The sequence below is a fragment of the Schistocerca nitens genome, chromosome 12 (genome assembly GCF_023898315.1).
Source record: "Schistocerca nitens isolate TAMUIC-IGC-003100 chromosome 12, iqSchNite1.1, whole genome shotgun sequence".
Classification (NCBI taxonomy): domain Eukaryota; kingdom Metazoa; phylum Arthropoda; class Insecta; order Orthoptera; family Acrididae; genus Schistocerca; species Schistocerca nitens.
In genome coordinates this window covers 120644480-120669140 of record NC_064625.1, presented here as the reverse complement: position 1 = coordinate 120669140, position 24661 = coordinate 120644480, and the positions used below count along the sequence as shown (strand labels likewise).

Here is a 24661-nt window from a genome sequence, read left to right as displayed (position 1 = left end):
GACCCTCAGCTGAATAATATACCAAGCAAGTTGTGTCCATTGAGTCTTGTAAAATTACACTTTAAATGCGTCTTCCCAAGAAAATAACAAAATATGATGCTGAAGAGTTGTAAGAAGTTATGGATTGGAAAAGAGATCAAACCATCATATAGAAAGAGATAAATAGTATGCAGTTATTATCCCGACAATGTTAAATTTAGTGGCTTGGCTTCCCTGTGTTTCAGGAACTTCTGTAGCCATTGACATGAAACTTTTACAGGACATTAAACTGTATGTTCTGAGTTTACAGAACTACAATTAGGCCTATTGCATGTCAGCCACTGCTTTCAGAAATACTATTTTTTAATTAAGTGGTTACAATTTTGTGCACTTTTTTTGTACGTTCCTAAATAATTTTAATTATACATAACATTACGTTCGTCTTTTAGTTCAGTAGACTCAGGATATGTATGTTATTACTACCAGAAAATTTGAATACTCTACTCGAAGTGGTTTCTGAGATTTAGGGAAAAATGCAACAGAAAATGTAAATTTTCAGAAACGGCTTCTAAAGTTTAAAAAGACTGTAACTCACTTAATATATGCTTCATTTTTTGTTGTTAGTCACTCAGAAGCACCCTGCACCATACTGTATATCATCCTCTTGATCTTTTTCCAAGTTTTTTCTTCTTTCCTTTTGCCTGGCCTCCTTAGTTGCCAACTGTGCTGCAGACTCTGCTTTAACAATGCGAACCTTGTCCATCTGTTAAATTTCTCTGATGCAGTTTGCTCCAGGATTAATTCCCATGTGCTGTAGCACTTTCTCTTTACCCATGTTGCCGTCATTAAAAGCAATAACAGCATCACTGATCCCCCACTTTAGTGTCTTCATTTCAACAAAAATATTTTTGGTAAGCAAGTCCTTATAGGATTATTGAATGACTCATTGGGATTTTGAGTCTGACCATGCAGACACTTCTTCAGTAATTCAGGATTTGTCAGGTCTCTGTAAATAGGTTTTACGATATCCACGACTGCTGCTGGGATGAATGAACTGTTTGAGTACTGGGCATTGCGGTAATTGTGCCATGAATCAGATCCAGGAGGATGGAGGTGGTGTACTGGTTTTTCAGCAGTTGACAGTTGGAAGAAGATAGCCCATACTGCCCACTTCATTTTCAACAAATCCTCAGTATTATTTCTAATGGCCATCCCATAATACTGCTGTAGTTCATCAATCATTTTGTCCGTCAGCCTGCCTCTTGTGGTTTTGCCATCAGAAAGTTTCTTGTCTCTCAAACTTTGTTTCAACTTCCTCAACCTGGTGCCCACCCTCTTCTGGACATGACAGCAATGCACAGCCTTCTATATAAAAAATTACCGATTTTATTAGATCTTAAAGTAATACACTTAAAAATTCTAACATTTTCAACCAGTGTAGGTTATATTTAAAAAAATAAAATACTTTCTACATGAGTTTATAAGTGCGATATATATATATATATATATATATATATATATCTCCAAAAACAAAGATGATGTGACTTACCAAACGAAAGCGCTGGCACGTCGATAGACACACAAATAAACACAAACATACACACAAAATTCAAGCTTTCGCAACAAACTGTTGCCTCATCAGGAAAGAGGGAAGGAGAGGGAAAGACGAAAGGATGTGGGTTTTAAGGGAGAGGGTAAGGAGTCATTCCAATCCCGGGAGCGGAAAGACTTACCTTAAGGGGAAAAAAGGACGGGTATACACTCGCGCACACACACACATATACAGACACAAGCAGACACACACACACACACACACACATATATATATATATATATATATATATATATATATATATATATATATATATATATATATATAGAGGGAAACATTCCACGTGGGAAAAATATATATCTATAGATATAGCGGAAAGACTTACCTTAGGGGGAAAAAAGGACAGGTATACACTCCCACACACACACACATCCATCCACACGTATACAGACACAAGCAGACTAGTCTTTATATATATATATATATATATATATATATATATATATATATATATAAAAACAAAGATGATGTGACTTACCAAATGAAAGTGCTGGCAGGTCGACAGACACACAATTCCCCCTATTATAACTAATATATATATATATATATATATATATATATATATAGGCTATATATTAGTTGGAACATTGCAAATTTTATAATGAGATAAAATGCGAAAATGTGAATTCCCCCCCCCCCCCCCCCCCCCCTCAAGACAAGCAAATCAGTAGGATTGCTTTCATATTAAAGAAAGTGTGCTTGAGTGGTAAAGTGCCAGACTTCTATATCAGAAGTCAAAGGTTTGATTCACAGTCACTCCTTGAATGATTTTAATCTGTCTCTTAAAATTTTACCTCTGGCAGTGTTTGTTAATGTGAAAAATGCTTACTTGAACCATGGGCTGAGTTCATGTTAGACTGTAGCTCTCCCTGCAGCTCACTAGCTATCAGTTCAAAGTCAGAAGATAGCAAGGAGTATGACCTCCAGTAGGACTGTGCCCAGTAAATCACTGTGGTGTCCAAGCCGTCCTTTAGGTTGGCGGGAGCTGTACCGAAGAGAAATCGTGTACTGTCTTAAAATTGTCAACAAATTCTGTATGTATGAACAGTTCAGATAGTAAAATTAAATCTGTGTGGGAAATAAGAGAAACCAGCAAATCAGAAATGGGATGTGAGGATTTTATAGTTAAAGAAAGTATCCAAATAAGTGATAGCAGTCAGATTGCTAATTATTGCTATCTCATTTTCAGGTCTCGGATGTGGAACCTGTTTTACACATGTTAGAGTGCCAGGACCCATCAGACACAGAGACGTGGCAAACCCGTTATATGTTGATATTGTGGCTCTCGATCATTGTCATGATACCATTCCACATGTCACGATTAGACAGTTTTGCTTCAGGAGAAGGAACAAGAAAAACTGTCATGGAAAGGTACGTAGAAAGTGAAAAGTATCCGGTCATTTTGTTATTCTTTTATATCAATGATCTGCTCTCCAAGTTTAACATAATGCAGATAATTCCAATTGTATTTTTGTATTCTGATTGCTTCCACTACTTTTTTGCAAATAGAATTCTCTGTCTCTCTTCTTTCTTAGAATACTCGAGATATGCAAGATACATGCTGTAAAAGACTTATTCAGAGTGTCAGCCTTTTTGACATCGCATTTTCTCACACGTGTGGACGTTAAGGACCTCTACCTTGTACCCTTCTTTGATTGGGCCCGAAATGTAAGTTGCAAATGATTTTGTGCTTAATTTTAGTGGTAAAGCAGCTTTGTTCAGTAGAGCAGTGAGTTGAGAGGTTGTCAGATGTCAGCATTTGAATTTTTATTATTTTCTTTTTCATTCATGAATTCATTAACACACTATATTTCATAAATTCCATCGTAAAGAGGAGCTTTCAGGGTTGAGACACTTTTGCAAAGTATACTAACACCTGGTTATAACTAGCACTAATCTACTCATAAGAATAATAATAATTATTATTATTTGAATTACGTAGACATTACTTAATGTATGGGAATTAGCAGAAAAGCCTCTTTTTTTTAAAAAAAAAAAAACACCTACATCTCTGCTTACAAGTATCACCTACGGTTATTTTCAATAACTTGAAACTTTGCATTTATGTAATTTTCCGCAATCCATTATCAGCTATCAAAAGAAAGCCGAGGTCCAGTTAATGCAAACATAAGACCATCTGGCCACTTTGGGTTATTGTACGATGTCTGCATCGGAATATGAAACTTAATTTTTAAACTCTAAATAGGGAGCATAATCTATATTGAAATAGTTTTTAGTTTCAGTCTTGGGGGTTCTGAATTGCACAGTTCATCATAAATTTATTCAAATTATTAACAAATTGACTACTATAGGGCACCACCACCGTACCAGAGGCACATGCTGTGGCCACCGTCGGCCACACGGCAGTCAGTGTGTTAATCGCATTCCTTCCTGTTTTCATTCATCCATTCATTCATTCATTGATGGATTGTGTTCTGTAAATCTCATGATGAAGAGCAGTCTGGGAGGTGATTACAAGAGGTTAAGTGTAGGAGGGCTCTGTAATGCAGTGATATGTCTGGAGTTTAGGAAAATTAATAAGAGATGAGAGAATCCAAATAGCTGATGTGGTGTAGCAGCACTCAGACGCATTGAGTCATGCTGTAGAACAGCGACTCGCAGTGGGGGCATTACTGCCCACCAGTAGGCATTGAAAAGATTCAAGAGGGCATTCTTGATGTATGGAAAATTTAAGACTGGAGGCAGTGGGGATCAACTACCGTATTCCCACCCCCTGCCCTGCTCCCTGGCAGACACCAGGAAAATCACTACAGGAGGAGATGATAGAATTGTCAACAGATGAAGAGCTAAAATTGAAATTAAAAAATGGGTATTAAGAATTTTGACTTCAGAGGCAAATTCCAATATTATATCCAACTTTTTGGTGCAGTGAAGTAGCTGGCCGGAGTGGCCGAGTGGTTCTAGGTGCTACAGTCTGGAACCGTGAGACCGCTACGGTCGCAGGTTTGAATCCTGCCTCGGGCATGGATGTGTGTGATGTCCTTAAGTTAGTTAGGTTTAAGTAGTTCTAAGTTCTAGGGGACTGATGACCTCAGATGTTAAGTCCCATAGTGCTCAGAGCCATTTGAACCATTTTTTTGCAGTGAAGTAGTTTTTCACCGCCTACCCACTATCACATGTAGCCCAAATGGATTTTATGTAGTCAGCAGGTAACTGACAAAGGAAAGAAACAGATTTCCAGCATTAGATTTAAGATCGGTGATGACATAAATGACACCAAACATTGAAAAATTTGTCACTGTTTTTCTCACTAATATCATAGGCCTATTACTTTTTTAATAACATATGTTCATTAATCATTTTTGAGGAGTAAATCAATATTGTTAACATCATTTAGTAAAATTATTTTAAAAATCTGACCTTTTTTCCAAAATATGTAATATCCTTCACCAAAACTGCCTGGATAGTCGAGCACATGAACACACTGCTTCCATGATTTGGAGAGGGGAGCAAGCCTGAGACTGAATCTGCCACGTGGATTAACAGCGAGGACTGGTGAGCCAGATAGCCTGGATGTGGTTTATAAACATCTTTCCACATCTGAGCAGGTGAACACTGAACTGATACCTATGTCCCATCTCAGATACACACTATGCAAACATTTAGAAAATGTTCTCATACTTGAATGTGAGAACTCTATATGCAGACAGGTGGGGTATGCACGTTCCATCCTGGGGAGACTGTTGACATCAGGAATGGGGTCCGGCTCCTGACTGTCACTAACATTGCCAGAACCAATGACGAATGGTGATCCCATAAGGAAAAGGTGGAAACAAAGAAGAAGAAGAAGAAGAAGAAGAAGAAAATGTTTTTCACTCAAGGGAACACCATTGAATCATCATCATGAAAATGAGCTATGATCCAGAAAATCTGGAAAACTATGAGTTAACTTATTATTTTTTCTCTCTCTCTCTCTCTCTCTCTCTGTGTGTGTGTGTGTGTGTGTGTGTGTGTGTGTGTGTGAAAGCATCAGTAAGTAATTTTGTTTTATCAAAAATCAAGACAGGTTGGGAACCTGTGCTGCAGAGAATGTTCATCAACTGTGTACTCGGTGTCTACTTTTAAATGCGTGTAGTAGCAGTGTTGGGAATTTTGCCTCCTGAAAGTAAGTTACTGGCTAGTCATTCTGATTCACTACTTTGAAAAAATACTGCGATGGTCACAGTTGATTAACCAAGTAATGAGACAGAGAAACATTCAGTTGAGAAAAGTAATAAATTACGGGACAAAATTGCTGAGCTCAGGACACGAAATGTGTAGTATTGTCAATAGACACTTTAACAATTATGCTACAATTTTCAAATTTACAAAAAATGACAAATTCTTTGTGTAATTCCACTTCCATTGCTTTTGAAAGATATTGCTAGTATTAGAACTGTTTGTAGTAGGATGTTACTTAAGTTCACCTTGTTGTTGTAAGGACATTTATTGATCTTACTTCACTGTAATATATTTTTATGACTGGCTTGACCATACTTGTGCAAAGAAAAAGTTAACACTCTAATTATGCAAATAAGGCACATGTGACTTTGAAGTTCATTTCCACTATATTAATTGAAACAAGTTTTTATGAAGACTTTTTCATACTGTCTGAAGCAGGCAAGCACGCAAAGCCCTGCATTCTGGCCCTGGTGGGAAAGTCATGACTGACTGGCTATCTTGTCATCCTCTGTCAATTGCCTCATTTGGGTGCAGTATGGAAAAGTGTGATGTCGACACACTGCTCTCCTCACCATTGTTGGTTCTATTGACCTTGTCACTCATCTATTTCCTCAGTTGGCCTCATGAGGCTGATTCCACCTCACATATTAACTGAATTATTACAAAATCCGACTCCGTACTTACTCCCAACAGAAACCGTCTCACATTGTCACTGCTGCACCACATTAAATAAAATCACTACTACATACATTATTACTGTTACAGTAATTAAATTATAATCAACATTTTATGTTTTACAAAAAGTTTGTATATAAATCTCCAGATATTATAAAATTATTGGTTGAGCAGCATTTTCATATGAAGTGAAATAAATGATGACTTTTTCATCGTAATTTTTTTCATTATATTTTAATTACTTTATAAATCCGATCACTAAAATGGATTCAGTGTTTGTATGTATTGTTGGTTTGTTGTAAATATACGTTTTGAGGTGAATAAACATTAGTGTCTGATCCCAGAGCTGTTGACTAGATGATAATACTAGAATCTCTATGTACAGTAGATTTACGTAATAAAAATAAATGATATGTCTAAAGTACCTTAAATATGGCACAAAAGTGAAAATAAAACCCTCAGTGAGTGAAAATACGAATAAACAAAACATAAGTTATCCAAAATGTGCAAAGAAAATATGTGATTGTAGGACCAAAAATGTCACTTGTTGTGATATTAGTCTTTTTAATATGTACTACCCTGTCTGCTACATTACAACACACATAGACATGATGACACTACCTAGCCTCTTCCCCCTCGACATCTGAGTCTGACACCTCCCCCTTCATCTTTTGTGCTATTGTCCTCACTACATGTGGCTCCTTCTCATCTTATCATCCTGGGGTCTCAGAGACCTGCAATTCCCCAATTTACCCCTCTCTCTTTCCAGTGCAGAAACTATTTGTTCTGAAAGCTGAGTAATTTGTCACTTTTTCTTTTACATGCATGTATCGGCATTGCATGTTTTACTTCTTGAAGGTAAGTGCTGGCCACAGATTGTCTTACTATTTATTAAGCAGGTTATGTCTATGGGGTGTTTTGATTAGGAGACTGTGAGGTAACAATATCACATCTGGAACTGTTTTAAGTAAGAAGTTTCCCCAAGTTTGAAACCTACTTGTTGGACAGTGTTCTAGTTTCTGGCTGAACGTTTGGCCTGTGAAAGTGTAAGGTAACTCTTTCATGACAGTTCTCTCTCTCTCTCTCTCTCTCTCTCTCTCTCTCTCTCTCTCTCTCTCTCTCTCTTTCTGTCTGGTTATGATTAGTGAGCTAATCTGCATGTATTAAGAAATTTGGTAAATGTGCACCTTCAGCGTACTGCGGCTTTTCCATTAGGTGCTGCAGTTGATAACTGTTATGCAGTGAATGATGTTAAGTGAATCCGATGAATCAAGTCTGATGATGACTACAGATTAGTCTGTCACCACAACCAGTTTTCTTTCAGTCAAATTCTGGCAACCAAACTTAGACCTTGGATTACAGCACAAATCAGTCATTCACCACAGCCAATATTTTGTCAGTCACATTCGTTGGCCTTGCCAACTCACAACCAAATTATAACATTGGAATATGAAACAGTGTCTCAATAAATCCTGTTACCTTCTGAGAAACATACAATACAAGAAATAAGTACAAAAACCAGAACCAACATCATAATCGATAAAAGCCAAATGAATAATTTTATTTCACACACTCTGTATTGAAAACAAAAGTAATCTATTTGTCTACCACTGAAAGAAGTCATTAGATTGAGCGATTCTCATTGGCTACAAACAACAATAATAAATTTATCAACAGCAGCATGCAACAGAAGAACTGTAGTATGCAGTAGTGCAGTGCACTTTACCTGGAAATGCAGATAGTGTTCTCAGAACCCAAACAAAATCATAATTTAAATATTTTATAAGCTCAGTGGAAATGATGAGAATGAAAATCAATTACTTTGTGTGTGTGTGTGTGCGTGCGTGCGTGCGTGCGTACGTGCGTGCGTGCGTGTTTGTGTTTCACACCACAGAAAATGTTTGTTGTAGGTTTTTGAGAAAGAAGCAATCAGAGATAGATGCTATGAGTGCTGTCTGGCTGTTAATGATAAAAACTTGAAAATGAATCGCAACAGTTTTAATTAAGTGTTGTCTGTGAAATTATTCAATAAATGCAATGTTCTTTGTATGATATATGTACCGATGTTAGATATATTTTTTCTGTAATTTTTTAGAGAGAGATGAGAAAAACGAGATAGCAGATGGACACTGAAAAAAGTTATTCAAGATTTTGTAAATATGTATTGTAATTTGTTTTAGACTGAATATAGTACATTATTGGAAAGAGCTGATTTTCATTGTCTGGACTGCAACTTTCTGTTAAGGATAAAATAATTTCTGAAGTTATAAGTATTAGATGTTGGTTTGCTGTGATAGAAGAAGTAATTTTGAATCTGAGCATTGCATTTCACTTACATGTGGCCGATTATGGCCTTCTTTACAGAGCAGCATAGCTTGCCATTGTATCTTTGTGCAAATAAAAATATAGTCAGCATCGCAAGATTTGACAGAAAATATTACTAATATGATGGCAATGGTGTTGCAGTATTCTTATGAAATGCGTTGTTGGACATCCGCACACTGTTCTCTGTATGTGTGGTAAATATTGCCTCCTATTGTGTTAGGTGGGAGGTGTAGTAACATCTTTAAACTTGGATACTTTTTTTTTTGCAATACTTGGACTGCAGATTGTTAGTCTCTGAAGTTGCCACACCAGTAATTAACTTTCTAACAGCAAACTCACCATCATTTCTGATATAATTGGTTTGATTTACAGTGATATCAGTGTACTGTTACTGCTACTGATATAGTAGTAGTAGCCTCTTAAGAGGATTTACCAGAACCAACACCTGCTTAGAGAGGGCTGTGAAATTTCAGCAAGCAAAGTATCTTAGGTCTCACTTAGCTGTTAGCACCCCTGGAAGCCAAGTGCAGATATGTTGGTACTGCCCACGTAAAGAGGAGAACTTGAACAAATATTTAATAGGGACTTGCATAAAACAGCTAAACTGAAGATTCCAAGTTACCAATAGCAAGATGCAAATTCCATTGAGATTCACTAATAACTTGTATGAGGGCATGCTGAAAAGTAATGCTTCCAAGTTTTTATTCTGTTCTCAGTATCAGTTGAGGTATTACATGTCACGTGTATTACTTCACCACTTCTGTTCACACAAGTTGCAATACTCTGTTGCTGGAGGGCTGTGAATTGTAGGATGTAACATGGCAGTGTAACATAACTATGTCGGTGCCTGAGAGACCCCTCAGAAAAGTGAAAGCACAAATTCGAAGAAGTTTTCCGTATGTGTAGCACCCTCTTCTTTAGCATGACAATGCAAGACCATACACGAGCACTGGGACAACCGCAACAACCCGCCACCTTGGATTCACTGAACTTGAACACGTTTGAGGACTTAATTGTGATAGTGATGAGGCGGTGCAAACAGAGGTGAGATTGTGGCTCTATCAATAAAATCAAACAATCTACAGTGACGGTGTGAATGAATGGCCCTCATTGGGAAAGACATGTTTGTCGACAGGGTGACTTTGTTGAGAAATAAATATGTAGACGTGAAGACTAAAGATGTAGAATATTAATAAAATTGGTTTTATTTGAAAAGCTTTTACAGTTTTCACGTGAAAAATTTGGAGGTGTTACTTTTCAGCATACCCTCATAAAAACACACCACAGCATGCAAAAATAGGAACCACCTTACCTTTATCCAACATCCATTACATTAAGGTGATAAATGTGTAGAATTCTTGCATTGGTGTCTTAACTATTGTTACAATTAAGGAAATGGTACAGACAAAATAAATGCATCTTAGTAACAATATATAACTTCGTTTGGTTTAATTTGTCAGTTATGAAAAGACTAACTTGGCAGTGTTGCATACTATAAGTGTAACACTATATAAGAATTAATTGATTATTTATACATCGAATAGCATCAGAGTAACATTTGTTTTAGCATTCTTCATATAAAAATCATTATTTATGTAAATTGGCCAGTAGGCTCAATCAGTGTAAATTTTATATCGTGTGCAGGTAAGTCACTAGTGACAGTGTTACTGGTTAGGAGGCAGTAAAAAATTTCAGCCATGACAGGCTAGGTAACTTTTGTTATGGGCCAAACACACAGTATGGAAAGGCTAGTCGAGAGTTGTTGTTTGGGGAAAGAAAAGGGCAGATGTTGGAGTGAAGACTGACTTACATAGTGCAGACAAGTTGGTCGTCTTAGTTTCTGGGCAGTAAGCAGCCACATAGTTGAAACCCACAAATTTTGGGACTGTGATGTTTTCATTAAGCATTTTACCTTGTGCACTCAAAAGGTTTCACCCCAAGGCTCACCGCTCTTTAGTTTGGTGCTTGGTGAATTTGTGCTTGGCTAGCACAGAGCCTCAGCCTTTGCAGCACCTTTCCCCTTTCTGTGCTGTGTGTTTATCCTCGTGCTATTCTTCTACCCCTCCCTGGGGGAACATGTCTTGAATATTTTCAGGAATGCATTCTGAAGTTTTGATACACTGGAACCAGAACAGTCCCTCATCTATTTTTCTTTCTTTCCTTGTTCTCCATCTCCTCCCCTTCCTCTGCTTTAGCGTTTGAGGTTTCTCTTTGTTTTTCTTCCTGTCTGTATGCCTCTGAAGGCTGTCCCATGCATTTTACACATAACAGGTGACAGGGTAATGCGTAATTCCCAGCCCTGGGTTGACAGGTAGGGTTCACACATATCCCCTTGTACAGGCCAGGCCCAGAGAGAGGTAATTGCCTGAGCTGTTACCTTCCCAATTGCCAGCTGGTGCCTCTGTCTGGAGTTCAGGAGGTGTTACCTGAGGTGTGAACATTCCTCTCTGAGGGGCTCCCCAGTTGGGAGGAGCACACCATCGGAGACACTGTCAATCATGGGGAATTTATCTCAATGAACCAGTCACCTCCATCTAAGTCTACATCTGCTAAACATAAATGGAATGAGGTAAAGATTCAACTATTCTCCCAGCTGCACCTCGGTTCCTTGTGGTGTCACCTACCAAAGGAAGTCAGTCTTCCACTGCAGTTAATCCGTTTACTATTTAGAAAGGTGTTGATGCAATTGCAGGACCTGTGTAATCCTGCTCTAGCTCTTGTAATGAGCTTTGCTTCTGGAGACCAATTGTGATTTTCAAGCCCAACGACTGTGTATGGCTTTGCTCGTCCACGGCTGTCCTGTTCATGTAGAGGCCCATCGTATGCTGAATGTTATTTACACTCGGCTGGATGATGGTCTGAGCAAGGGGGAAACCCAATATTATCTCTCTCATCAGAGCGTCACTGTGGTCTACCAAGTAAAGAAAAAGCTTGATGCAAACTTAGTACACTCTTTTTCTTACATTTGATGGAGTAGTGCTTCCATTGAAGATTAAGCCAGGCTATGAAGTAATCACAATCTGAACATGCACTCCAAACCCAATGTGTTACAACCAGTGTCAACATTATAAACTACCAGTGTCAATGTTATAAACACACTCGTGTGTCTTGTCAAAGCACGGCCAAATGTGTTACTTCTGGTAGAGATGCTCGTGAGGATGCTTGCTTGCCTCCTCCTCCCCACTGTATCATTTGTAATGATGACCATGCCACATTCTCCCGTGAGTGTCCCATGTATCTTGATGAATGGGCCATCCAGGAGATCCAGATGAAAGAAAAAGTAACCCTACCCTTGCAAGTTGGTGGATTGTTAAAAGCCCTGCATTTTACCATCCAGCACTTACAGCACCAATCTTGCTGTGCCTTGTTCCGGAAAGGACTTAGCCGTGCAGACTTGTGACCTCAGATTCAGTACTGAAGTTGTGAAATCGCATGGTGTCAGTGTAACGTCCCATTCTCCTTCTCCAACAGCTGCTCGACAAGCCACCGAAGTGTCGCCTCCGGTGGCAAAATCACCTGCTACACAACCCGAAAGCTGGAAAGGACAAAACAAGCACTCCCGTGAAGACTTTTTACATTTCTCCAGCCAATAAAAATCTCGAGTCTTCATCCACCAACTTTAAAGGCTCTAAGAAATCGAATAAAAGCAAATGGTCTTCTCCTTCCCCAACTCGGAGATCAACTTCAACAGTGTTGCTGTGCGATATCTTCACCCGACCAGCCTCCATATTGCTGGTGCACACTGCCTGCTGTTTTTCTGCCCTGGAGTCCGCAGGCTGGCTCAGTGAGAATGTCAATGTCTCAGTCGATTTCATGGAAAAGGATCCTCCAGCCTCTGCACCATACAGCAGTGAGTCCACGAAGACTGGCATTCGGCAGTCACTAAGGTGACTACCGTTCATTTGTTTCCTCCTCCCCATTCCCTGTTATGACTGTTCGTCAATGGAGCGTTCATGCCATTACATCTAACAAGGAGGAATTATGGCTGTTCTCAGAATTGCAGCATCTTGTGGTTTGCTGCCTCCAACAAATGAAATTGTGTCCTCGTGACAGCTTTGACCCCTCTCATTTCCTTCTGATCTGCTTTGACTTTGCCCCTGAGGACCGCATACTATCTCGTGGGGAGGGGGGGGGGGGGCGCATGCTGCTTGTTCAGGATGATTATCCATAGCTAAACCATCTCATTGAACACCTGGCTATGAGCCAATGCAGTCTAGATTTTCCTTCGTCGTTTCACCTTTTCTCTTTGTTATATTTACATCCCTCCATCATTCGCTGCCTCCAGGCCAGACTTACTTCAGCTGATTGGCCAGCTTCCACTCCCATTTTTGCTGCTTGGTGACTTTAACGCCAAACATCCGCTTTGGGGCTCTTAGAGGATCTGTCCAAGAAGTTCCTCTTGGCTGATACTCTTAATCAGCTCAGCCTCATCTGTCTTAACACTGCTGGAGCACTCACATTCCCTTTAGATTCCACACACACCTATTCCCATTTGTACCTCTCATTCTGTACTGCCCAGCTTGCCCATTGTCTCGAGTGGTCCTATCTCTCTGACACGTATTTGAGCAATCATTTCCCATGCACTATACATTTGCTGACTCCTACCCCACGTGCATATAAACCCAATTGACAGCTTTCTGAAGTCAATTGGAGGCTGTACTCCTCCCTGTGAGATTGAACATGCTCTCACCTCATGTCCGAAAGAACAGACACCATATCCATATAAGTATATATTTCTGGCAACATCGGCTATGACCTCCTTCTTCTGTGCGGATGCACACATATTCCCCAAACTCTTATGGGACTTGGTAAGAATGTCTTCCATGAGTAATGAGTGTGTTGGAGTGTGTGGACATACAAGGTGAGCAGGTGGGTCTTGTGGGAGGCATGCACGAGATAGTCCCTGCAGTCGCGCTATCCTCTGTGCCCTCAGTGGCTTAGATGGATAGAGCGTCTGCCATGTAAGCAGGAGATCCCGAGTTCGAGTCCCGGTCGGGGCACACATTTTCACCTGTCCCTGTTGATATATATCGCCACCTGTTAGCAGCAGAAAGTATTAATATAATTCTGATTTCATATCGTTCATGACTAGCTGATATTGTGGCTCGAGACTCGCAGTCCACTAACCACTGTACAATGTGGATTTCGTGCATGCTGTTCTGCAGTTGACCATCTTGTCACTTCACCAACCCATGTTGCAAATGTTTTTCTACAGAAATAACAGTGTGTGGCCATGTCTTATGATTTGGAGAAAGTCTGTGACACCTGCTAGAGGACTGGTATCCTTCATACTCTATACATGTGGTGCTTCTGCCTGCCCCATTTCCTTCAGTAATTTTTAAAAGACTGAGTTTTCAAGATACATGTGGGTTCAGCTTATTTGGACACCTTTATTCGGGAGAATGGGGTGCTTCAAGGCTCCGTCCTGAGTGTCATTCTCTTTGCTATGGCCATTAATCCTATTATGGACTGTCTCGTGTAAGGCATCTTTGGCTTGCTTTTCATCAACAACTTTGCGATCTATTGGCATTCTCCATGGACTTGTGTACTTGATCGGTGTCTTCAGTGATTTCTGATATGGATTGTCTTTACTCATGGAGCTTTCGATTTTCTACTGACAAAACTGTTTTCATAAATTTCTGGCAGCGCAATGGGTTTCTTCCACTGCCTTTACTTCTTGGGCCTTTGCTCTTCCGCTTGCTGAAACTGCAAAATTCCTGGTGCTCATGCTTGACAGGAAACTTTCTTGGTCATGCCACATGTCTTACCTGGCTCCCACTGTACCCAGTCCCTCAATGTCCTGTGTGTCCTAAGCAGCACTTCCTAGGGAATGGATCAGACTACCCTCCTCTGTTTGTACTGACCCCGTACCTGTTTGAAACTAGATTATGGGTGTATTGTTTATTCAGCTGCACATCTGTCCATTGTACGCTGTCTTAATACAATCCACCATTGTAGAATACTCTTGGCCACTAGCGCCTTTTACACTAGCTGGTTGAGAGTCTATGCAGAAGCTGCCGAACTACCACTGTCATACTGGTGTGATGTCCTCCTCCTCTTCCTCTTCAGTGGATACCCATGTCATTTGTCTGCCATGTCCAGCCACCCATCCTATGCTCTGTTTTTTTGATGACTCCCTTGACCACGAGTATGGGATACACCCTTCTTCTTTGTTACCTCCTGGCGTTTGCTTTCGTCTACTGCTCCTGCAGCTTTAACTTCATGCTACCTGCCATGTTCCTGATGGTTGTGAATCCTTCACTGGCTTGGATTTATGCAGCACTCCATGTTCATCTGGAACTTCATTCGCTTCCCAAGGACACTACTTTAGATTCAGTCTATTGCTGTAAGTTTCTTAATCTTCACATGCACCTTAGCAAAAGCACATTCATGTACACTGATGGCTCTAAGCTTGACTGTGGTGTTGATTGTGCCTTTGTCATTGGCATCAACCATTCTTGGTATTGGCTTCCAGAGCACTGCTCAGTTGTTACAACAGAGCTCTTCGCCCTCTATCAGACCGTGCAGTACGTCTGGCAACAGGCTTTTTAACTGTGTCATATGCTCTGATTCTCTCAGTGTTCGTCAGAGCCTCTGCGTTCAGTGCCCTTTCAGAGCTTCTGTGTGCTGTACACAGCCCATCCCTTATTGAAATGGATCCAAGAAAGCTCGCACTTGTTCACTGTTGAGGGCTTCCTGTTCACATTGGTGTGACAGGAAAAGAGGCTGCTGATGCTGCTGCCTAGGCTGCAGTCCTCCTACATCAGCCTGCTAGCTCTTCTATTCCTTCGGATGATCTCCGTGTTGCTGTCTGTTGGCAGATGGTGTCACTTTGGCACCACCGCTGGTCTTCTCTTCACGAGAACAAGCTCTGGCGAATTAAACCACTCCCAGCAGTTTGGCCGACCTCTTCACGACCTTCTCATCGCGAGAGAGAGAGAGAGAGAGAGAGAGAGAGAGAGAGAGAGAGAGAGAGAGAGAGAGAGGTTTCCTATAGGGCACTCTCTTTTTAGCCATTGCCATTTGTTAAGTGATGAACCACCACCCCTTTGAGCTCATTGCTATCAACTTTCGAGGGTTTGCCATTTCTTGACCGAATGCCCTTTTTTTCAGCCACTTATGTTCCAGAATAATAATAATAATAATAATAATAAAAGCTAATTTGGTTGTTACCACACAGTCCATAGAGGCTCAACTCGATAAAAAACATATTTTCATCAGGTGACATGACAAAAGGAGTAGTAACTGTTAGGAAATGAAATTCGTTCTTCATTTAGCACTGTGTACATGGCTGCCAGATGGCATTGTTATCACAACAATTTTCAGCCACAAAAGGACCAGTATTTTTTTGTTAAATAAATACTTTTATTTAAAACTTTACAATACAGTGTTGTCCAGTTTAGTCAGTCATATTGACTCCAACTAATTGCATTCATTTAATGCAGTAATTAATAAGATCTGCACATAAAATTTCATGAATTTTAATTTGATAAGGGTACGATCATGCACAGGTTTGTGATTGGCTAATACATAGCAATTTTTGAGCCAAAGACATTATTTCATGTCCATTCATGAACTCAAGTTTCCCATACAGTGTATCAACTCACAGGTGATTTTATCATTGGTGTGCTTAACAGAGAGTGCTTAAGAAAGCTTGCTAGGTGAAGTGAGCACATTTATAATTGGTCTCATAGTTAGTTGTAAATCTATAATCAGGCACCATTGCAGCCCTACAGTTTAGTAATTTTGTACATGCACTCTAAATTAAGCACGCAAAGGAGGGTGGGTCGAACAGTGTTCAGCAGCTCTGTCACTCCACGAGTCCCACTTCAACATTCCGATGGCCAGGTCTCGAGCTGGGCTTAGCTGAAGGCCACCGTCTTTATTTTTTATGTTACACATGTAGTTCTGTAGAACCAAATTGGAGGGCAAATATACATGACCATGGAATGAATAGGTCCATAAAATTAATGCAGGAAAAGTTAATAACAGATAAAATAAAATTCACAGAAGTCTTGCACAGTTTAAACTTTTTTCCAGGAGCTCCCCAATGGAATAGAAGAAATGAGCCATGAGGAAATTCTTCAGTTTAGACTTGAAATTGTGAGCATTACTGCTAAGGTTTTTTAATTCTTGTGGTACTATTAAAAAAAATATGCAGCAGAACACTGCATGCCTTTCTACACAAATCAAGGAGATGAAATACAAATGTACGTTTCTTCCTAGTATTATCTGAATGAACGCTGCTAATTCTTAGGAATAAGTTCATATTGTTAACAACAAGCGACATAAAAAAAAAAATATTGAGGGGCCAATGTCAAAATTCCCAGGCTCTTTAACAGGGATTGACAAGAGATTTGCAAACTTACACATGTTGCTCGAACTGCCCACTTGTGAGCCAAAAATATCATGAAGGGGAGGAGTTACCCCAGAATATAATGCTGTCTGTCATAAACAAATGAAAATAAGCAAAGTAGACTAATTTTCATGCTGGGCTATCATTTATTGCAGATACTGTTCTAATGGTAAATGTAACAGCATTCAGTTTTGGAACAAGATCCTAAACAAGAGTTTTCCATGACAGCTTACCGTATATCTCAACAATTAGAAATTTGGATTGTCAGACTCACTAATATAAAATAAATTTTAACTCGTGCAGAAAATTAGCATCTTTTATAAACTATATTTGTGATGAAATTGTAAATTTCATGTACCAGGTGTACCTGTACGAAATGAGCGTTGTTTTATTTTTTTTGTCAAAATGAAACACTAATTTTGAATTGAAAAGTAAAAACATTTTATTCAAAGTACTGACCATTGTTTTCTATACATTTTGACCACCTTTCTGGCAATTTGTGGACACCACACTAATAGAAATGTTCGTCTTTTGAAGCAAACCAATCAGACGCCCAATTTTCGACTTCTTCGTAGGAACTGAAGTGTTCCTCAGCCAATGCGTGTCTCATTGATGAAAACAAATGGTAGTCAGAAGGGTCCAAGTCTGGTGAATACGGCGGGTGGGGTAGCAGCTCCCAGCCAATTGTTTTGATTGTATCCTGATCCAGTTTTGCTTTGTGTGCAGGTGCATTGTTGTGTAAAAAAATTACTTTGCCATGTCTTCTGGCCCATTCTGGTCTTTTTTCGATCAATGCATAGTTCAAATTGATCGTTTGTTGTCTGTATGGATTAGTATTCACAGTTTCACCAGGTTTTAGAAGCTCATGATATACCACACCTTTCTGATCCAACCAAACACAGAGCAGTGTCTTCTTGCCAAATCAATCTGGTTTTGCAGTCAATGTTGATGGTTGTCCCGGATTAACCCATGATTTTTCCCATTTAGGATTCTTAAAATAAATCCATTTTTCATCGCCAGTAACAATTCGGTGCAAAATTGATTTTCTTTCATGTCTTTGAAGCAAAATTTGACAAATGGTTTTTCGGTTTTCCATCTGTCTTTAATTCAATTCATGTGGCACCCATTTTCCACACTTTTGGATCTTTCACATAGCTTCCAAACGGTCAGAAATTGTTTGTTGTTCAACATTTAGCATTGCTGCGATTTACTTTTGACTCAAAGTATCATCTTCATCCAATATTGCTTGCAATTCGGCGTCTTCGAACTTTTTTGGTGGTCTCCCATGTTCTTCATTTTGTACATCAAAATCATTATTTCCGAACCATCAAAACCATCTTTTGCATGTTGCTTCTGATACAGCATGACACCATATGCCTCGACAAGCATTCGATGCGACTCTGCAGCACTTTTTTTCCAAATGAAAACAAAAAATTGATGCTTTCCGCAAATCATCACTTTCTGGTACAAAATTCGACATCGTTAACACGAGGAAAACGTGATGTTGATTGTTCCATGACTTTATGTGTACTAAATATCTGTGACAGATGTCATACCAACCAAACAAAACAAAAAAAAAATTAAGGCTCATTCACAACAAACGTTCCCTTTCGACACATTTGTATCTTAATGCTCATTTCATACTGGTACACCTGGTATATGTAATCATCATAACCCATCAGCCAGATGTCTTAGTCACCCCCTTACGGGACTGCATGATATTAGTGTGTAATTACTATTCTATTAATCATATTACATTCAGACTTAGAATTCTTACACACTAGATGTTCTAATTGTTCTTCAACGTGTGGTACTCTTTGAAGCACATTTGCTTATGAAGCGGTACCTTGCGAATGAGCAGATGTAGTGGATTTCCTTCCTCAACTTGTGTGTGCTGCAAACATTGCAGAGTTTGGGAGGGTATTTCTTAGTCCCTGATTCAACAGGTGCCTCCAGTTTGGGTTTCCTCATATCACCTGATAGTGTTTGAGAATGGTCCTGTTTAGGTGTTCAAGATATTGGAGTTGCCTTCTTGTGCCATTTGACAGCCTTTCTCAGGACTGGGTTGCACAACAAATACTGGTCTGCTCTCCACACCCTTCATGTGTTTACCTTACTGAATGATACAGCCAGGCTTCTTCACATCATCCTTCTTCCTTTCTACACTCATAATTGTAGCTGGATGTACAGTACTAATCATTCATACCACCAGCTTGTTCTTCCAATAATATAAAACTACATTCCCTTCTGGCAGTGCACACTTTTCTCTTTCAGCTTGAGATTGTGTACAGCAGTTGAAAACTCAGGTGGAAGTCCCCTATTGGCCCTTATTGTCCCACAGACCCTAGTCTTCCATGCAAGCAGGCCATTTTCAATTGTCCTTCTGTTGTAATAGTTGTCCTGATTTAAATGATGTCAGATGTCTAAATGTTGTACCAATACAGGAAAAATTATTTTGTCCAATCTTTTCCTGTCCTCACACTATGTACAGTATTTCTATGTTAGGGATCTAACCCATTGTATCCTCACATATCATTCATGCAAGAAGGCTTTGCAGGGTTGTAAATATTAAGTCTTAGGTGGCCTCCCCCCTGCGGGTTCGGGGGCTAGAATAGGCCCGCGGTATTCCTACCTGTCGTAAGAGGCGACTAAAAGGAGTCTCAAATGATTCGGCCTTATGTGATGGTCCCCTCTCGGGTTTGACCTCCATCTTTCTAAATTATTCCAAAGAGCGAGCCAATTGGGGAAGGGCGCCTTACATGGTGCACTGTATCCGTCGTGCATTGAGACCTTTAGCCGACTTTTTCGTCGTTGCAATGGTGTCCCGCTCGTTTTCCGTCTCTTGGGCGAGGATACGTCACTGGGTGCGATTACCACACTGCAATCTGCAGTGTTGCTTTTAACTACAACGACGACCTTGGACATTTTTGCACCTAAGATCCAGCACGGTAGCCTGTCCATTGTGGTGGGGCCGCCGTGTACCCTGTTGGTTGTAGCCCCCTGACAACACAGGGATCGCTCTACTGATGCCTGCGCTGTTAACTCCCCACGTATGCCAAGGAGTAGATGCCCATCTCCCTGGGTCATCAGGACTCCCGGCAATGGCCATCCTGACAGGTGGCTATTGCTGCCGCTGGGTGGCACCCGTGGGGAGGGCCCTTGGTCGGAGTAGGTGGCATCAGGGCGGATGACCCGCAATGAAGCGTGGTACATCATCTCTCGCTGGCGGCCAGCCGCCAGCAGTCTCTAAGCGTTCTCGGGCTCAATTTAATGTTCAACAGTACGATCCGAAAACGTTCCCCTCTCTGGCCACGCCGTGGGAGGAGCGTAAGTCTCAGGATGGAGGTAATAGTTATTCGCCCCGATTCTTAGTTTGCACGAGAGCTGATGGGGAGTCTTTTCTATCCACAAAGCCTCAGTCTTCGTCGAGCATTTAGAGGACAAGTTTGGGGAGGTGGAGGGCTTGTCCAAAATGCGCTCTGGGTCAGTACTGATACAAACGGCATCCTCCGCCCAGTCACGCAGGTTACTTGCTTGTGACAAGTTGGGGGATGTTCACGTTACCATTACGCCACATAAGAGTTTAAATATGGTCCAGGGAGTTATTTTCCATAGGGACCTACTTTTGCAGTCTGATGACGAGCTGCGCGCCAACTTAGAGCGTAGAGGTGTTCATTTCGTCCGGCGCGTTCATCGGGGTCCAAAGGACAATCAGGTTGCTACCGGTGCCTTCATCTTGGCCTTCGAAGGTGATACATTACCGGAGAAGGTCAAGGTGATGGTCTACCGTTGTGACGTCAAGCCCTCTATCCCTCCTCCGATGCGGTGCTTTAAGTGCTGGAAGTTCGGGCATATGTCTTCCCACTGCACTTCCAGCCTCACATGTCGAGATTGCGGACGCACATCACATCCCAATACTCCCTGTGCCCCGCCTCCCATCTGTGTCAACTGCGGGGAGCATCATTCCCCTTGCTCGCCTGACTGCAAAGTCTTTCAGAAAGAGCGCAAAATCATGTAATATAAGACCCTGGACCGGCTGACCTATACTGAGGCCAAAAGGAAATATGACAGACTCCATCCTGTGAGAATGACATCTTCTTATGCAGCTGCTACAACAACTGTGCTATCCCCATCAGTTTCGAGACTTCCAGCCAGCTCGATAAGCAGTACGACTCCTCCTGCCCCCTTGCCCGTGGGGGGCTCTACCCCACCGGTTGCTCCTGCACCACCTACCTCAGGAGCAACATCCTCCCACCCATCGGGGACGTCCGTCCCCACTTCTCAGCCGGAGAAGCGTCTAACTTCTTCGGCTACTCTCGTCCGTAAGAGTTCCCTTGGGACCCTCCCTTCCCAGGGTTCCACCAGCGGAAAGGATGACGGCCGACAGTGGCATAAGTCCTCACCAGCGGCCGGGCGTAGGGCTTCACGATCCTCCTCCGTCCCGGAGACTGAATCGGTGAAGCCTTCCCAGCCGGTGAAACCCAAGGTTCAGCGAGAGAAGTCCAAGAGAAAGACCCCTAAGGCCAAAGAACTTGCGGTGGCACCAACCCCACCGCACCCTTCGAGCTCTGCGTCTGCGGATGAGGTCGAGATTGTAGCATCCGCTGAGGACCTTGATCTCGCCGGTCCCTCAGACGCCATGGATGCCACTCGCACGGGTACTGAATTGGTGGCAGTGAGCGAACAAGTGGCGTAAATTGCCTTCCCAGTCCTTTCACGCCTTTCTCAGCCATGGACAATATCATCCTCCAGTGGAACTGCAGCGGTTTTTTCCACCATCTAGCTGAGCTCCGCCAACTTATCAGCCTTCACCCTTTCTTCTGCATTGCTCTTCAGGAAACTTGGTTTCCAGCAATACGAACCCCCGCCCTCCGTGGCTATCGGGGTTATTATAAGAACCGGGCAGCATATGAAAGGGCGTCTGGTGGCGTCTGCCTCTATGTCCTTCACACTCTGCACAGCGAGTCTGTCCCTCTCCAAACACTTTTAGAGGCTGTCGCTGTTCGGGTGTGGACGCCACAGGCTGTTACCGTCTGCAGTCTTTACCTTCCACCGGATGGTGATGTCTCGCAGCATGTCCTGGCTGCGCTGATAGCCCATTTGCTGCCACCTTTCTTGCTATTGGGCGACTTCAACGCCCATAACCCTGTGTGGGGTGGGTCAGTGGCAACAGGTCGAGGCGCCACCATTGAGCATTTATTGTCGCAGCTCGGTCTCTCGATTTTAAATGATGGTGCCTTCACACACTTCAGTGTGGCGCATGGCACATACTCCGCCATTGACCTTTCAATCTGTAGCTCTAGCCTCTTACTGTCTGTCCAATGGAGTGTGCATGACGACCTGTGTGGTAGTGACCACTTTCCGATCTTTCTGTCACTACCACAGCGTCACTCTTCTGGGCGCCCTAGCAGATGGGCTATGAATAGGGCTGACTGGGACTTGTTCTCCTCCACTACCGCTATTGAGCCTCTCTCTAATGATGACATTGATGCGGTGGTTCAATCGGTCACCACCGGCATCGTTACTGCCGCCGAATCTGCCATTCCCCATTCCTCTGGGTCCCCCGGCGGCGGACTGTGCCTTGGTGGTCACCTGAGATCGCTGCAGCGATTAAAGATCGCCGGTGGGTGCTACAGCGTCACAAGCGACATCCCTGCATTGAACACCTCATCACCTTCAAACGGCTGCGTGCGCGGGCCCGCCTCGTTATCCGCCAAAGCAAGCAGGAGTGCTGGGAGCGGTATGTGTCCACCATTGGCCTCCATGTCTCTCCATCGCAGGTCTGGACCAAGATTCGACACGTCTACTGCTATCGGGCACCTGTCAGTGTCCCTGCGCTCTCACTGAATGGAGCAGTTTGTACTGACTCCGACGTCATTGCAAACCACTTAGCAGAGCATTTTGCTATGAGTTCCGCTTCTGCGAATTACCCCCAGGCCTTCCGTTCCATTAAAGAGCGGATGGAACGTCGGTGCCTTTCTTTTCACACCCACACTTCTGAATCCTACAATGCTCCCTTCAGTGAGTGGGAATTTCACAGTGCCCTTGCCGCTTGCCCTGATACCGCTCCCGGGCCAGATAGCATCCACTGTCAGATGCTGAAACACCTTTCAGTGGACTGCAAGCGACGTCTCCTCGACCTGTACAACCGTCTCTGGGTCGAGGGTGAGTTACCGTCGCAATGGCGGGAGAGCATTGTCATCCCCGTTTTGAAACCGGGCAAGAGCCCTTTGGAGGTGGACAGCTACCGCCCCATTAGCCTCACCAACATTCTTTGCAAGCTTCTCGAACAGATGGTGAGCCGGCGCTTGCATTGGGTACTGTAGTCTCGGGGTCTTCTGGCTCCGTCTCAGGGTGGGTTCCGTACAGGCCACTCCGCCGCCGACAATCTGGTGAGCCTGGAGTCGGCCATCCGTACTGCCTTTGCCCGCCGTCAGCACCTGGTCGCTGTCTTTATCGACATGCGGAAGGCGTACGATACGACATGGCGTCATCACATCCTTTCTACGCTTCATGGATGGGGTCTTCGGGGCCCCCTGCCGATCTTTATCAGAAATTTTCTGTCGTATCGTACCTTCCGTGTGCAAGTCACGGCCTCATATAGTTCCTCTCACGTCCAGGAGACCGGTGTACCACGGGGTTCTGTTTTAAGTGTCTGCCTGTTTTTAATAGCCATTAACAGGCTCGCTGCGGCCGTGGGCAATTCTGTCTCCGCTTCCCTGTATGCTGACGACTTCTGCCTTTACTACAGCTCTACTGGCATTGCAGCTGTTGAACGTCATCTACAGGGCACTATCCACAAGGCGCAGTCTTGGGCTGTAGCTCATGGGTTCCAGTTTTCGGCAGCCAAGACCTGCGTTATGCATTTCTGCTGGCGACGTACTGTCCACCCGGAGCCGCGGCTTTATCTTGCCGGCGAACTTCTTTCAGTGGTGGAATCACACAGGTTTTTGGGGGTGGTTTTCGATGCCCGGTTGACTTGGCTGCCTCATATCCGGCAGCTTAAACAGGCGTGTTGGCGGCATCTAAACGCTCTGAGATGCTTGAGCCACACCCGCTGGGGCGCCGACCGATCTACCCTGTTGCGGCTCTACCAGGCGTTAATCCAGTCCCGTCTGGATTATGGGAGCATGGCTTATGGCTCAGCATCCCCATCTGCGTTGCGGGTGCTGGACCCAATTCTCCACAGCCGGATACGCCTTGCCACTGGTGCTTTCCGCACCAGCCCTGTGGACAGCACACTAGTGGAGGCAGGTGTCCCTCCACTGCGGTTACGATGCCAACAATTACTGGCTGCTTATGCTGCCCATGTTTTTAGCTTGCCCGGGCATCCAAATTACCGTGTCCTGTTCCCGCAGTCAGTCGTCCATCTGCCAGAACGTCGGCCCCGGTCGGGTTGTCCGATCGCCGTACGCGTCAAAGAGCTCCTCTCTGGGCTTGGGTTTTTCCCTGTTCCCCCTCCTTTCCGGGCACCTCTGCGCACGCCCCCATGGTGTGTGCCTCGCCCTTGCCTTCGGCTCGACTTGGCACAG

At 42.7% G+C, this 24661-nt stretch overlaps 1 protein-coding gene across 1 annotated transcript in view; it reads left to right on the top strand.

Moving 5' to 3' along the window:
* The window catches only part of LOC126215339 (tubulin-specific chaperone D), a 196441-nt gene that overhangs the window by 9386 nt on the left and 162394 nt on the right, over positions 1-24661 (top strand). Inside the window, exons 2-3 of the mRNA XM_049942023.1 lie at positions 2781-2962; positions 3127-3259. Of these exons, the coding sequence (XP_049797980.1) occupies positions 2781-2962; positions 3127-3259 (315 nt within the window). The remainder of the gene's footprint in view (positions 1-2780; positions 2963-3126; positions 3260-24661) is intronic.